A 12,506-nucleotide genomic window follows, 5' to 3' on the forward strand; every position below is an offset into this window, starting at 1 on the left:
TGCCTTCAAATTGAGAAAGAAAAAATTTATGTAAAAATCAATAAAATACCCCTGGTCCCCAAAGGGTTAACCTGCAAAGTGAGGCCTTCTCTTTTCCCCCCATCAGAACAATGTGGGACCTGTCCATGTTTACAACCCTTGACTGATACATGTCTCTCTCTCTCTCCCTCCCTCTCTCCCTCCCTCCCTCCCTCTCTCTCTCCCTCCCTATCTACCTCTTCTCCCCATCCAATCTCTCTCTCTCTTTCCCTCTTTCTCTGTCTTTTTCTCTCTCTCCCTCTCTCCCTACCTCTCACCCTCCTTCACTCGCTCTCTCCCTCCCTTTCCTCCCTCCCTCCCTCCTCTTGCTCTCCCTCCGTGCCTCTCTCTCCCTTCTTACCTCTCTCTGCTACTCTACCTACCTCTCTCCCTCCCTCCTCTCCCTCCATCTCCCTCCCTCCCTCCTCTCCCTCCCTCCCTCTCTCTCCCTCCCTCCTTCCCTCCTCTCTCTATCCCTCCCTCCTCTCCCTCCCTCCTTTTCTCTCTCCCTCTTTCCCTCCCTCCCTCCTTCTCCCTATCTCCCCCTCCCTCCCTCCCTCTACCCCTACCTCCACTCTCTCCCCCTCCCTCCCTCTCCTCCCTTCCTCCCTCCCTTTCTCCCTCCCTCCCTCCCGCCTGTAGTGAATGGAGTGGATGTTTTCCTGCCACCAGAGCCCAAGACCAGAGCCCAGTTCTTCCAATGTGAGTGTGTTTCTCCTGAAGTAGCTGACAGTCACTCTCTCTCTTTATCTCTCCCTCCCTCCCTCTCTCCGTTCCTCCCTCCCTCCCTCCCTCCCTCCATTGATCCTCTCCACAAACCCTGAGACACAACTAGAGATCTCTAGGAGAGGGAGAGACTCATCAAAGACAGCCTACATATCTGACTCTCCCACCCTCTCTCTCTCTCCCTCTCTCTGCCCCTCTCTCTCTCTCCCTCTTTCTCTCCCTCTCTCTCTCTCTCCCTCCATCCCTCTCTCTTTTTATCTTCTTCTGTCCCCCTCTCTCTTCCTCCTTTCTCTCTCTCTCTCCCTCTCTCTTTCTTTCCTCTCTCTCTCTCTCTCTCTCCCTCTCTCTCTCTCCCTCCATCCCTCTCTCTCTTTCTCTTCCTCTGTCCCCTCTCTCTCTCTCTTTCTCCTCACTCTCTCTCTCTCTCCACTCTCTCTCTCTCCCTCCCTCCCTCTCTTTCTCTCCCCTCTCTCTCTCCCTCTCTCTTTCTCTCCCCTCTCTCTCTCTCCCTCTCTCTCTCTCTCTTCCTCCGTCCCACTCTCTCCCCCCTCTCCTTTCTCCCCTCTCTCTCTCTCTCTCCCTCCCTCCCTCTCTTTCTCTTCCTCCTCTCTCTCTCTCTCTTTCTCTCCCCTCTCTCTCTCCCTCTCTCTTTCTCTCCCCTCTCTCTCTCTCCCTCTCTCTCTCTCTCTTCCTCTGTCCCACTCTCTCCCCCCTCTCCTCTCTCCCCTCTCTCTCTCTCTCTCTTTCTCTTTCTCTCTCCTCTCTCTCTCTCCCCTCTCTCTCTCCCTCTCTCTTTCTCTCCCCTCTCTCTCTCTCCCTCTCTCTCTCTCTCTTCCTCCGTCCCACTCTCTCCCCCCTCTCCTCTCTCCCCTCTCTCTCTCTCCTCTCTCTCTCTCTCTCCCTCCTTCCCTCTCTCTATTCCTCCGTCCCCCTCTCTGTTCCTTCTCTCTGTCTCTCCCTCTCTTTTTCTCTCTCCTCTCTCTCAATCCCTCTCTCTCTCTCTCTGACTCTTCTCTCCTCTCTCTCCCACTCTCTCTCTCTCCCTCCCTCCCTCTCTCTTTCTGTTCCTCCTCTCTCTCTCTCTCTCCCTCTTTCTCTCTCCTCTCTCTCTCTCTCTCTCTCTCCATCCCTCTCTCTCTTTCTCTTCCTCTGTCCCCCTCTCTCCCCTCTCTCTCTCTCCCTCTCTCTCTTTCCCTCTCTCTCTTTCTCCGTCCCTCTCTCTCTTTCTCTTCCTCTGTCCCCCTCTCTCCCCTCTCTCTCTCTCACCCTCTCTTTCCATCCCTTTCTCTCTTTCTCTTCCTCTGTCCCCCTCTCTCTTCCTCCTCTTTCTCTCTCTCCTCTCTCTCTCTCTCTCTCTCTCCCTCTCTCTTTTTCTCTTCCTCCCTCCCTTCCTCCCTCTGCTCTTCTCCCAGATGCCTGTGAGCTCACACTGGACCCAAACACAGCACACAGATACCTCTCTCTGTCTGAGGAGAACAGAAAGGTGACATGTGGGAGTGAGAAGCAGCCGTATCCTGATCACCCAGAGAGATTTGACTCCTGGGAACAGGTGCTGTGTAGAGAGGGTCTGACTGGGCGCCGTTACTGGGAGGTAGAGAGGAGTGGGGGAGGGGCTCATATAGGAGTGACATATAAAGGAATCAGCAGGAGAGGATGGGGTGATGACTGTGGGTTGGGATACAATGACAAGTCCTGGAGACTGTTATGCTCTGGTAACAGTTACTCCGCCTGTCACAATAATAAGAAGACTGTCATACCTGTCCCCTCCTCTGGCTCCCACAGAGTAGGAGTGTATCTGGACTGGCCGGCCGGCACTCTGTCCTTCTACAGCGTCTCCTCTGACACACGGACCCTCCTGCACACATTCCACTCCACATTCACTGAGCCCCTCTACCCAGGGTTTTGTCTTTTGGACGAGGGCTGTACAGTGACCCTGGGTAAACTAGTCTCAGGGAGATCACACTGAACACCAAAGGCTCAAAGATGACGGATCAGAACATGATGCAGTCGGATGGTGGTGTGTTTTCACTGAGATGTTGGAGGTACAGATGTTCTCTCTCCCAGTGTGTAGGGTGTTGTGTGTTGTGTGTAGTTATATTATTTCTTACTGTACATATATATATATATATATTATTATTAAAAAATGCATCTGATAGTGAAATAGACTACAGGTACAGAAAATATGTATATATTTGTTTATATATGTTTGTTTGTTTTTGATGGAAATGCAACTGATAGTGAAACAATCTAGATGAATGATTAGATGATCAAATCAAACTGATGATGAACTCTGAGAATAACACAGGAGAGAGTGTCTGGATGTATATAAGAGTTGGTTAGATTGGGTGTTTGAGTTGTGATGCTGGATTACGTTGCTGTGTGTAAGGTAGCAGGGAGTGGATGTGAAGACAGCTCTCCTTCTCTGTCGGTACAACATGGACAGTGTCTTCAGAACATCCTAATCTACACAGTGTGTAATTGATTCCTATGCAAATCAGAGACCCTATAAAAACAAAGATATTCATTCCGAAATGACATGAATTATTATCCTTGCATTAAGATGTACTCAATTCAACTTATTGAGTGATTTGTTGATGACATTTTTGCATTTTAACTAATTTTAAGACTGTCAAAGCAAAAAGTCTGAATATTTCTGTCCATGAGGTATTTTTGTATTTCACTTTTAATAAATGTACTGAAATGTCAAAAATCGTGTTTTCGCTTTGTCATTCTGGGGTATTGTGTGTGGATTGATGGCAAATTCTTTAAATTGAATCCATTTCAAATTTACTCTATAACACAAGAAAATGTGTAAAAAGTGAAGGGCTCTGAATACCTTCAGAAGGCGCTGTACATGTTCTGAACTTCACTTTCCATGTATTCCTTCATTTTTACATAGTAATCATCTAGTACAGTAATATCTATGCATCATGTGACATTGTGAGGGGCAGCCAAGGTGCAGGCTGCTTTTCTCCTCTCTGTCTGTGGGCTGTGGGAGGCATGGCTCCCATGAGAAGACTTCACCTGTCCCCTGCAGTACCGCTCCCTGCCATGGGAGGCATGGCTCTCATGAGAAGACTTCACCTGTCCCCTGCAGTACTGCTCCCGGCCATGGGAGGCATGGCTCTCATGAGAAGACTTCACCTGTCCCCTGCAGTACCGCTCCCTGCCATGGCAGGCATGGCTCTCATGAGAAGACTTCACCTGTCCCCTGCAGTACCTCTCCCTGCCATGGGAGGCATGGCTCTCATGAGAAGACTTCACCTGTCCCCTGCAGTACCGCTCCCTGCCATGGGAGGCATGGCTCTCATGAGAAGACTTCACCTGTCCCCTGCAGTACCGCTCCCTGCCATGGGAGGCATGGCTCTCATGAGAAGACTTCACCTGTCCCCTGCAGTACCTCTGACCCCAGACCCAGACCTCCAGAACCCCAGACCCCCAGAACCCTATCCCCCAGACCTCTAGCCCTCAGATGGGGGCACCACCTGGTGGTCATTTACTAGTATTACAACAACAGAGAGATTAGAATCCAGCCAGTTAGCAATAAGCACTGAATCCTAAAAACCCAGAAATTGAACCTGAAATATTCTTTATAACATAACAGATCTTTTATAATGGAACAGTGTAATAGAACATCAGTGTAATAGAACATCAGTGTAATAGAACATCAGTGTAATAGAACAGTGTAATAGAACATCAGTGTATTAGAACATTAGTGTAATAGAACATTAGTGTAATAGAACATCAGTGTAATAGAACAGTGTAATAGAACAGTGTAATAGAACATCAGTGTAATAGAACATCAGTGTAATAGAACATTAGTGTAATAGAACATCAGTGTAATAGAACATTAGTGTAATAGAACATTAGTGTAATAGAACATCAGTGTAATAGAACATCAGTGTAATAGAACAGTGTAATAGAACATCAGTGTATTAGAACATTAGTGTAATAGAACATTAGTGTAATAGAACATCAGTGTAATAGAACAGTGTAATAGAACAGTGTAATAGAACATCAGTGTAATATAACATTAGTGTAATAGAACATCAGTGTAATAGAACATTAGTGTAATAGAACAGTGTAATAGAACATCAGTGTAATAGAACATCAGTGTAATAGAACAGTGTAATAGAACATCAGTGTATTAGAACATTAGTGTAATATAACATTAGTGTAATATAACATCAGTGTAATAGAACATTAGTGTAATAGAACATTAGTGTAATAGAACATCAGTGTAATAGAACAATGTAATAGAACATTAGTATAATAGAACATCAGTGTAATAGAACATTAGTGTAATAGAACATCAGTGTAATAGAACATCAGTGTAATTGAACATTAGTGTAATAGAACATCAGTGTAATAGAACGTTAGTTTAATAGAACATTAGTGTAATAGAACATTAGTATAATAAAACATTAGTGTAATAGAACATCAGTGTAATAGAACAGTGTAATAGAACATTAGTATAATAAAACATTAGTGTAATAGAACAGTGTAATAGAACATCAGTGTAATAGAACATTAGTATAATAAAACGTTAGTGTAATAGAACATTTATGTAATAGAACATTAGTGTAATAGAACATTTATGTAATAGAACATTAGTGTAATAGAACATCAGTGTAATATAATCTTAGTATAATAGAACATTAGTATAATAGTCAATCAGTGGAAACCAAAGGGGACGTTTTCTTTCCAGTGTTAACACTTCACTTAGCAACGTCATGACAACCCAAATGTGCAGACAGGCCTAGGAGACGAGTTAACCTTGACCCTAACCCTGACTCTAACCCTGACCCTGACCCTAACCCTAAACCCTGACCCTAACCCTAACCCTAACCCTAGGGGATGAGTTAACTTTAACCCTAACCCTTAACCCTGACCCTAACCCTAGGGCTAGTAGAACCATGTAGTTTGGCTCTTCAAATCCACCTCCTCGTTGCTAGGCAACCCCCCCCCCTTTTCCCTCCACCGTTCGTATTTTACGACATTTTTTAGAAAAAAATGTTTTATGAAACTCCTTCAAACCACACACTCTCCCCACCCCCTCGTTGCTAGGTAACCCACCATATCCCGTCCCTTTCCGACATTTTCTTTTCCTTTACGACATTCCCTCAAACACACCAACCTCCCTTATTTTACGACATTTACTATTATTATTATTATTATTATTATTATTATTATTATTATTATTATTATATCTTTACGACATTTACTTCTTCTTTACGAGAGAAGGGGAGACAGACACCATGGAAACCACCACCACCACCGACACCGGCGGCTCCTCTGGTACTCGTAGCGGGTCCTCTGGGACCGTCTCCCCCGGTGGTACCGTCTCCTCTACCGGCTCTGAGGCTAATGATAACGGGGCTAACTAACGAAGCTAACGAATTTACCTACCGAGTGCAGTGTTGACGGGGTGCTAAAGGCTAATGCTAACTGGCTCTAACGAACTGACCGTGTGTGTGTGTGTGTGGAAACGCGTCGTGTCATCATTACTCGACATTCCTTCAAACCCACCCCCTCGTTGCTAGGCAACCCATCCCCTTTCCCTCCACCGTTCGTATTTGTTTTGAAAAAATATTTTTACGACAGTCCTTCAAACCACACACACACTCTCCCCACCCCCTCGTTGCTAGGTAACCCACCATATCCCGTCCCTTTCCGACATTTTCTTTTCCTTTACGATATTCCCTCAAACCCACCAACTGTTCCTCGTTGCTAGACAACCCCACCCCTCCCTCATTTTACGATATCTTTTTATTATTATTATTATTATTATTATTATATCTTTACGACATTTACTTCTTCTTTACGAGAGAAGGGGAGACAGACACCATGGAAACCACCGACACCGGCGGCTCCTCTGGTACCCGTAGCGGGTCCTCTGGGACCGTCTCCCCCGGTGGTACCGTCTCCTCTACCGGCTCCTCCGGCGGCTCTGGGACCGTCTCCGGCGGCTCCTCCGGCGGCTCTGGGACCGGCTCCTCCGGCGGCTCTGGGACCGTCTCCCCCGGTGGTACCGTCTCCTATACCGGCTCCTTCGGCGGCTCTGGGACCGTCTCCGGCGGCTCCTCCGGCGGCTCTGGGACCGGCTCCTCCGGCGGCTCTGGGACCGGCTCCTCCGGCGGCTCTGGGACCGTCTCCTCCGGCGGCTCTGGGACCGGCTCCTCCGGCTCCTCCTCTGGTACCGGTACCCGGACCTCGTTTCTGACCCGGGCCACGACGCTCAACCTCCACACCGGGAACCTCGTCAACCGGAGCCGGCTGAAGAAGAAGTGTCCGTCGTCCCCGAGTGAGGAGGTAAGAAGGGCGGGGGGGGGGTCGGGAGGCTAGAGGCTAATGCTAACGGGGCTAACGAAGCTAACGAATTTACCTACCGAGTGCAGTGTTGACGGGGTGCTAAAGGCTAATGCTAACGGGGCTAACGAATTTACCTACAGAGTGCAGTGTTGACGGGGTGCTAAAGGCGAATGCTAACTGGCTCTAACGAACTGACCGTGTGTGTGTATTATGAATGTGATTAAATAAATACTAAATATGTCGTTTTATTGTCATTTTCTGTCTGTCTGTCTGACCTGTTGTTGCCGTTCAGCTCCAGGATTATATCCGTGCCACGCTGTCTCTGACCTGTCTGTCTCTCTATCTGACCTGTCTCTCTCTGTCTGTCTGTCTGACCTGTATGTCTTTTGTTGCCCTCCAGCTCCAGGATTGTATCCGCGCCATGCTGTCTCTGACCTGTCTGTCCCTCTGTCTTATCTGTCTGTCTATCTGTCTGTCTGTCTGTTTCTCTCTGACCTGTCTGTCTCTCCATCTGACCTGTCTGTCTGTTGTTGCCGTAGCTCCAGGACTGTATCCGCGCCACGCTGAGTGACTGGTCCTCCGAGACGCCGTCGGCCGGGGAGAAGGTGAGACTCATCCCTCTCTTCTCTCTCTCCTTTCCTGTCTCTCTCTTCCTTCCCTCCTTTCTTGTCTTCCTTACCTCCCTCCCTCCTGTCTCTCTCTCTCCTTCCTTCTCTCCCTCCCTTCCCTCCTTTCTTGTTTCCTGTCTTCTTTCCTTACTGTCGGCGGAGGAGAAGGTGAGACTCATCCCTCTCTTCCCTCCCTCCTTTCCTTCGTCTCTCTCTGGATGCTCCACACGCACAGACACGCACACCCACATACAGGCACACTCACGCGCCCAGAGGCGTCAATGTTTAGTGAGTCAAGTGGCAACGTGTGTGTGTGTGTGTGTGGGTGCTCCTGAGAGAGGGAGACACACACACTCACACAGACACACCCGTGTTTAGTGAGTCAAGTGACAACTTCATATTTATATTTATTCTGCTATCTACCTCATGTTACTGAGATAGATAGATAGAAACTTTATTTATCCCAGGGGGAAATTCAGGTTCCAAGTAGCGTACAGACATAGGGGTATCACACATAACATACACATACAACATTAGCAGTATTTTATACAGGCGAGGTGCAGTTGTAAATGTCTTTGCAGTTAGGTGAGGTGCTAAAAGGTAAGGTGCAATTATAGCATTAAATACTAAAAACTAAATACGGGCTACATAAATATGGACTATTTTTAAAGTGCATTTAGTCCAGGCTGGTGGAGGGAGGTAGGGGCTCTGTATGAGACCTAGCATAGCCAGTAAACATTGTAGATAATGAGGTGAAACAGTGACATGATACATGATGGTGATGTGATACAGAGGGTGGAGGTTATGCAGAGAAGTCCATCTCTTTGCCCTTGATTGACATGTTGTAGAGTTGTATGGCTCTGGGGACAAATGATTTAGTAAGTCTGTCAGTTTTGCTTGTCAGTGCTCGTAGCCTCCAGCTGATCAAGCTCTTCTGCTGGATGATGGTGTGGTACAGTGGGTGACCTTCATTGTCCATGATGGTGAGCAGTTTGCTCAGAGTTCTTTTTTCCATTACTGAAGTCATGCTCTCCTGTTAATACACATATATACTGCTAGACTGCATTACCCATACAGCTCATATGCTGCTACACTGTTCATACTGGAACTATTTATTCTGCTATAATGCTATAATGCTACTGCTAATTCATATACTGCACTACTTACTGCTCATATATTGCACTACCTGTAAATACTGTTCATTGCACTTTCTGCTATTTTGCACTTCTGGTTAGACGCTAACTGCATTTCGTTGTCTCTGTACTTGTACTCTGCACAATGACAATAAAGTTGAATCTAATCTAAAACGTGTGTGTGGGTGGGTGCTCCTGAGACAGGGAGAGAGAGAGGGAGACACACACACAGGCAGGGAGACGGGGGGGAGGCAGAGAGGGGGGGGGGTTAAACAGGGAGGGAGGTTCTGCTGAGGTCAGCTAATCTCTCTCTCTGGTTCGACTAGTCTGGTCTGTCTCTAACCTGTCTCTCTCTCTCTAACCTGTCTGTCTGTCCAGGAGTCAGACGTCCTGGACTGCTCCCCCCCCCCCAGGCACGCCTGTCTGTCTTTCTGTAATCTGTCTGTCCTGAACCTGTTTGTCTCTCAGACCTGTCTGTCTCTCCAGGAGTCTGACGTCCTGGACTGTTCCGGCCATCACGCCTGTCTGTCTCTCTCTATAACCTTTCTGTCTGTTTACCTGTCTCTCTCTCTCTCTAACCTGTCTGTCTCTCCAGGAGTCTGACGTCCTGGACTGCTCCACCCCCCAGGCGGCCGAGACCACCGGAGGAGAGGGAGGAGCTGAAGGTGTCTGGTACGCTACGACAAGCTAACGCAGGCTAACGCTACGCTAATGCAGGCTAAGGCAGGCTCACGCAGGCTAACGCAGGCTAACACATGATACCGCCACCACATGCTGCCGCACGCTAACACACACCACGATAACACATGCTAATAAATGCTAGTGCATGCTAACACCGGCTCACACGCACCACGATAACACACGCTAACCCAGGGCTAACAAACGATACCAGCCCATGATTACACACGACGCGACCACACGTTAACCCAGGCTAACGTTGTCGTTGCAGTCAAGCTGTTCCTGTGCGAGTCGGACCAGTCGTGCATCAGACAGGCTGTCGACCTGGGTGAGTCCTGCCTGCCTGCCTGTCTGTTTGTCTCTCCCCTCCACAGCCTGTCTCACCCTCACCCTGGCGACCAGGAGGACAACATCCCCCCCCCCACACCCAGACCCTCTCGGACCTCTAACCTGTCTCCCTCCCCCCCAACAGCCTGTCTTACTCTCGCCCTCTCCCAACTCGACTCGGTCATCCTGGCGCCCCCTCCCGGCCCCCCGGGGGACGACCACGCCCCCCAGACCCTCTCGGACCTGCGGCCGGCGTGGGTTGTCTTGGAAACGCTGGTAGCGTCCGGGAAGGTGGTCGCCATCGGGACGTCGGACCTGGACAAGGGCCTCCTGGAGGAGCTGCACGACTGGGCCCAGGTGGGTGTCTGTCTGTCTGTCTGTTCCTGACCTGTCTGTCTGTCTGTCTTTCCTGGACAAGGGCCTCCTGGAGGAGTTGTACGACTGGGACCAGGTGGGTGTCTGTCTCTGACCTGTCTGTCTGTCCTGGACAAGGGCCTCCTGGAGGAGCACTACGACTGGGCCCAGGTGGGTGTCTGTCTGTCTGTCCTGGGCTGGGGGTATCTGTCTCTCTCTCCATGTCCAAGGTGAAACCCCACCAGTAACCAGGTCAACCTGAGGGCGTACGTCAACTGTCTGTCTCTCTCTGTCCCAACCAAGCAGTTAACAGTGTCTCTCTCTCTCTCTCTCTTCCGTATTCAAGGTGAAGCCCACCAGTAACCAGGTCAACCTGGCATCCTGTTGTGTGATGCCCCCCGATCTGACAGCGTACGCCAAGCAGGCGGGGGTCCAGCTACTGACCCACAACGACCCCAAAGGTGGGTGTCTGTCTGTGTGTCTCTCTCTGACCTGTCTATCCCCCCTCTAACCTAACCTCCCTCTCCATCTGAGCTGTCTGTCTCTCTGTCGTCTTCCAGAGCTCATCACGTCGGCGGGCTTCCAGGAGGCGCTCCGTGAGAGCGCGGCATTAGCAACGGCGTCCCACGGCGACACCGACCGTGATGACCGTGGTGACGCGGCGTCGGCGTGGCGCCTCCGCTGGGTCCTGCGCTACGCCATCATCGTCAAGAGCCGCGGCATCATCAAGGCCAAGGGCTACCTGGTCCACGCCACCCGGGTAGCATAGCATAGTCTGGTGTAGTCGAGGATAGCCTAGTGTAGTGTAGCCTTAGCGTAGCATAGCCTGGTGCGGCCTAGCCTTAGCGTAGCATCGTGTAGCCTTGGTTAGCCTGGTTAGCGTATGCCGGACGACACCTAGGTTCAGTTGAAAGGCTTAGCTACGGGTTTAGCCACGCTAGGGTTAGCTCATAGCGGCTAACGTGAACCAGACGTTGGTTGGGGCCTGCTGTTAGCGCTGATGTTGAAGTGCCTGTCTGCCTGTCTGTCAGAGTACACTAGCTAGCGGCTAGGTGGCTAAAACATGCTAGGTAGCAGCTAGGTGGCTACTCACACCCACACACATTTGATTGAATTGATGACTAATAAAATAATTCATGGATTAAAAAAAAACAGATGATGTCGTTTTGGTTATTTCATTAAAAAGGGAGGGAGGGGGAGGCGTCTGGTTGATACCCTGACCCTATCCCTGTAGGGCGTCTGTGACCCCCCCACTACCCCCCTGTACCAACCCTAACCCTAGAGACCTCTTCACCCCCACTAAACCTAACCCTAACTCCCTATCAGCTCGTGAGGACAGTTAGGGGTTAGGTTTAGGGTTAACCGTTGCCGAGAAAAAGTCAAGCGGGAAAAGATTTTGATTTTTTAAATGATGGGTATGTCACACACATGTTTTCTGTTTTGGGTTAGGGTTAACCCTAGTACAGGGGGGTGGTGGGGGTGAAGAGGTCTCTAGGGTTAGGGTTAGTACAGGGGGGTGGTGGGGGTGAAGAGGTCTCTAGGGTTAGGGTTAGTACAGGGGGGTGGTGGGGGTGAAGAGGTCTCTAGGGTTAGGGTTAGTACAGGGGGGTGGTGGTGGTGAAGAGGTCTCTAGGGTTAGGGTTAGTACAGGGGGGTGGTGGGGGTGAAGAGGTCTCTAGGGTTAGGGTTAGTGCAGGGGGGTCATCAATTCAATCAAATGTGTGTGTGTGGGTGTGTGTAGCCACCTAGCTGCTACCTAGCGTACTCTGACTGACAGACAGACAGACACAGACAGACATACAGACAGGCACTTCAACATCAGCGCTAACAGCAGGCCCCAACCAACCAACCAATGTCTGGTTCACGTTAGCCGCTATGAGCTAACCCTAGCGTACCTAACCTAACCCTAAGCGTGGCTAAACCCAAGCGCCGTCCGGCAAACGCTAACCAGGCTAACCAAGGCTACACGATGCTACGCTAAGGCTACACTACACTAGGCTAGCCTCGACTACACCAGACTATGCTACGCTACGCTACCCGGGTGGCGTGGACCAGGTAGCCCTTGGCCTTGATGATGCCGCGGCTCTTGACGATGATGGTGTAGCGCAGGACCCAGCGGAGGCGCCAGGCCGACGCCGCGTCACCGCGGTTACGGTCGCCGCGGTCATCACGGAGCGCCTCCTGGAAGCCCGCCGACGTGATGAGCTCTGGAAGACGACAGAGAGACAGGTCAAAGACAGACAGACAGCTCAGAGGGAGAGGGGGGGAGGGAGAGAGAGAGACAGGTTAGAGGGGAGACAGACAGGTCAGAGAGAGAGAGACAGCGCCTCCTGGAAGCCCGCCGCCGAGA

The 12,506-nt window shown here is 49.9% G+C and overlaps 2 protein-coding genes and 1 pseudogene across 3 annotated transcripts in view; all 3 read left to right on the forward strand.

Moving 5' to 3' along the window:
* Positions 1-2,710, forward strand: part of LOC310823747 (tripartite motif-containing protein 16-like) — a gene marked incomplete at both ends in the record, with an annotated part of 7,340 nt that extends 4,630 nt beyond the window's left edge. The window contains 2 exons of the mRNA XM_083696595.1: positions 661-720; positions 2,157-2,710. Of these exons, the coding sequence (XP_083552721.1) occupies positions 661-720; positions 2,157-2,710 (614 nt within the window). The remainder of the gene's footprint in view (positions 1-660; positions 721-2,156) is intronic.
* Positions 2,711-6,747: 4,037 nt separating this feature from the next.
* LOC310823748 (glutamate--cysteine ligase regulatory subunit-like) lies at positions 6,748-11,644 on the forward strand (annotated as a pseudogene). The gene is made up of 7 exons (XR_014555073.1): positions 6,748-7,056; positions 7,596-7,661; positions 9,393-9,469; positions 9,747-9,803; positions 9,948-10,159; positions 10,503-10,617; positions 10,717-11,644. The product of XR_014555073.1 is annotated as a glutamate--cysteine ligase regulatory subunit-like (transcript).
* LOC310823633 (uncharacterized protein) overlaps positions 7,793-12,506 on the forward strand; it is a gene marked incomplete at its 3' end in the record, with an annotated part of 277,614 nt that continues 272,900 nt past the window's right edge. Inside the window, exon 1 of the mRNA XM_083696516.1 lies at positions 7,793-7,832. The remainder of the gene's footprint in view (positions 7,833-12,506) is intronic.

Source organism: Argentina silus (assembly GCF_951799395.1).
Source record: "Argentina silus genome assembly, chromosome: Y".
Classification (NCBI taxonomy): domain Eukaryota; kingdom Metazoa; phylum Chordata; class Actinopteri; order Argentiniformes; family Argentinidae; genus Argentina; species Argentina silus.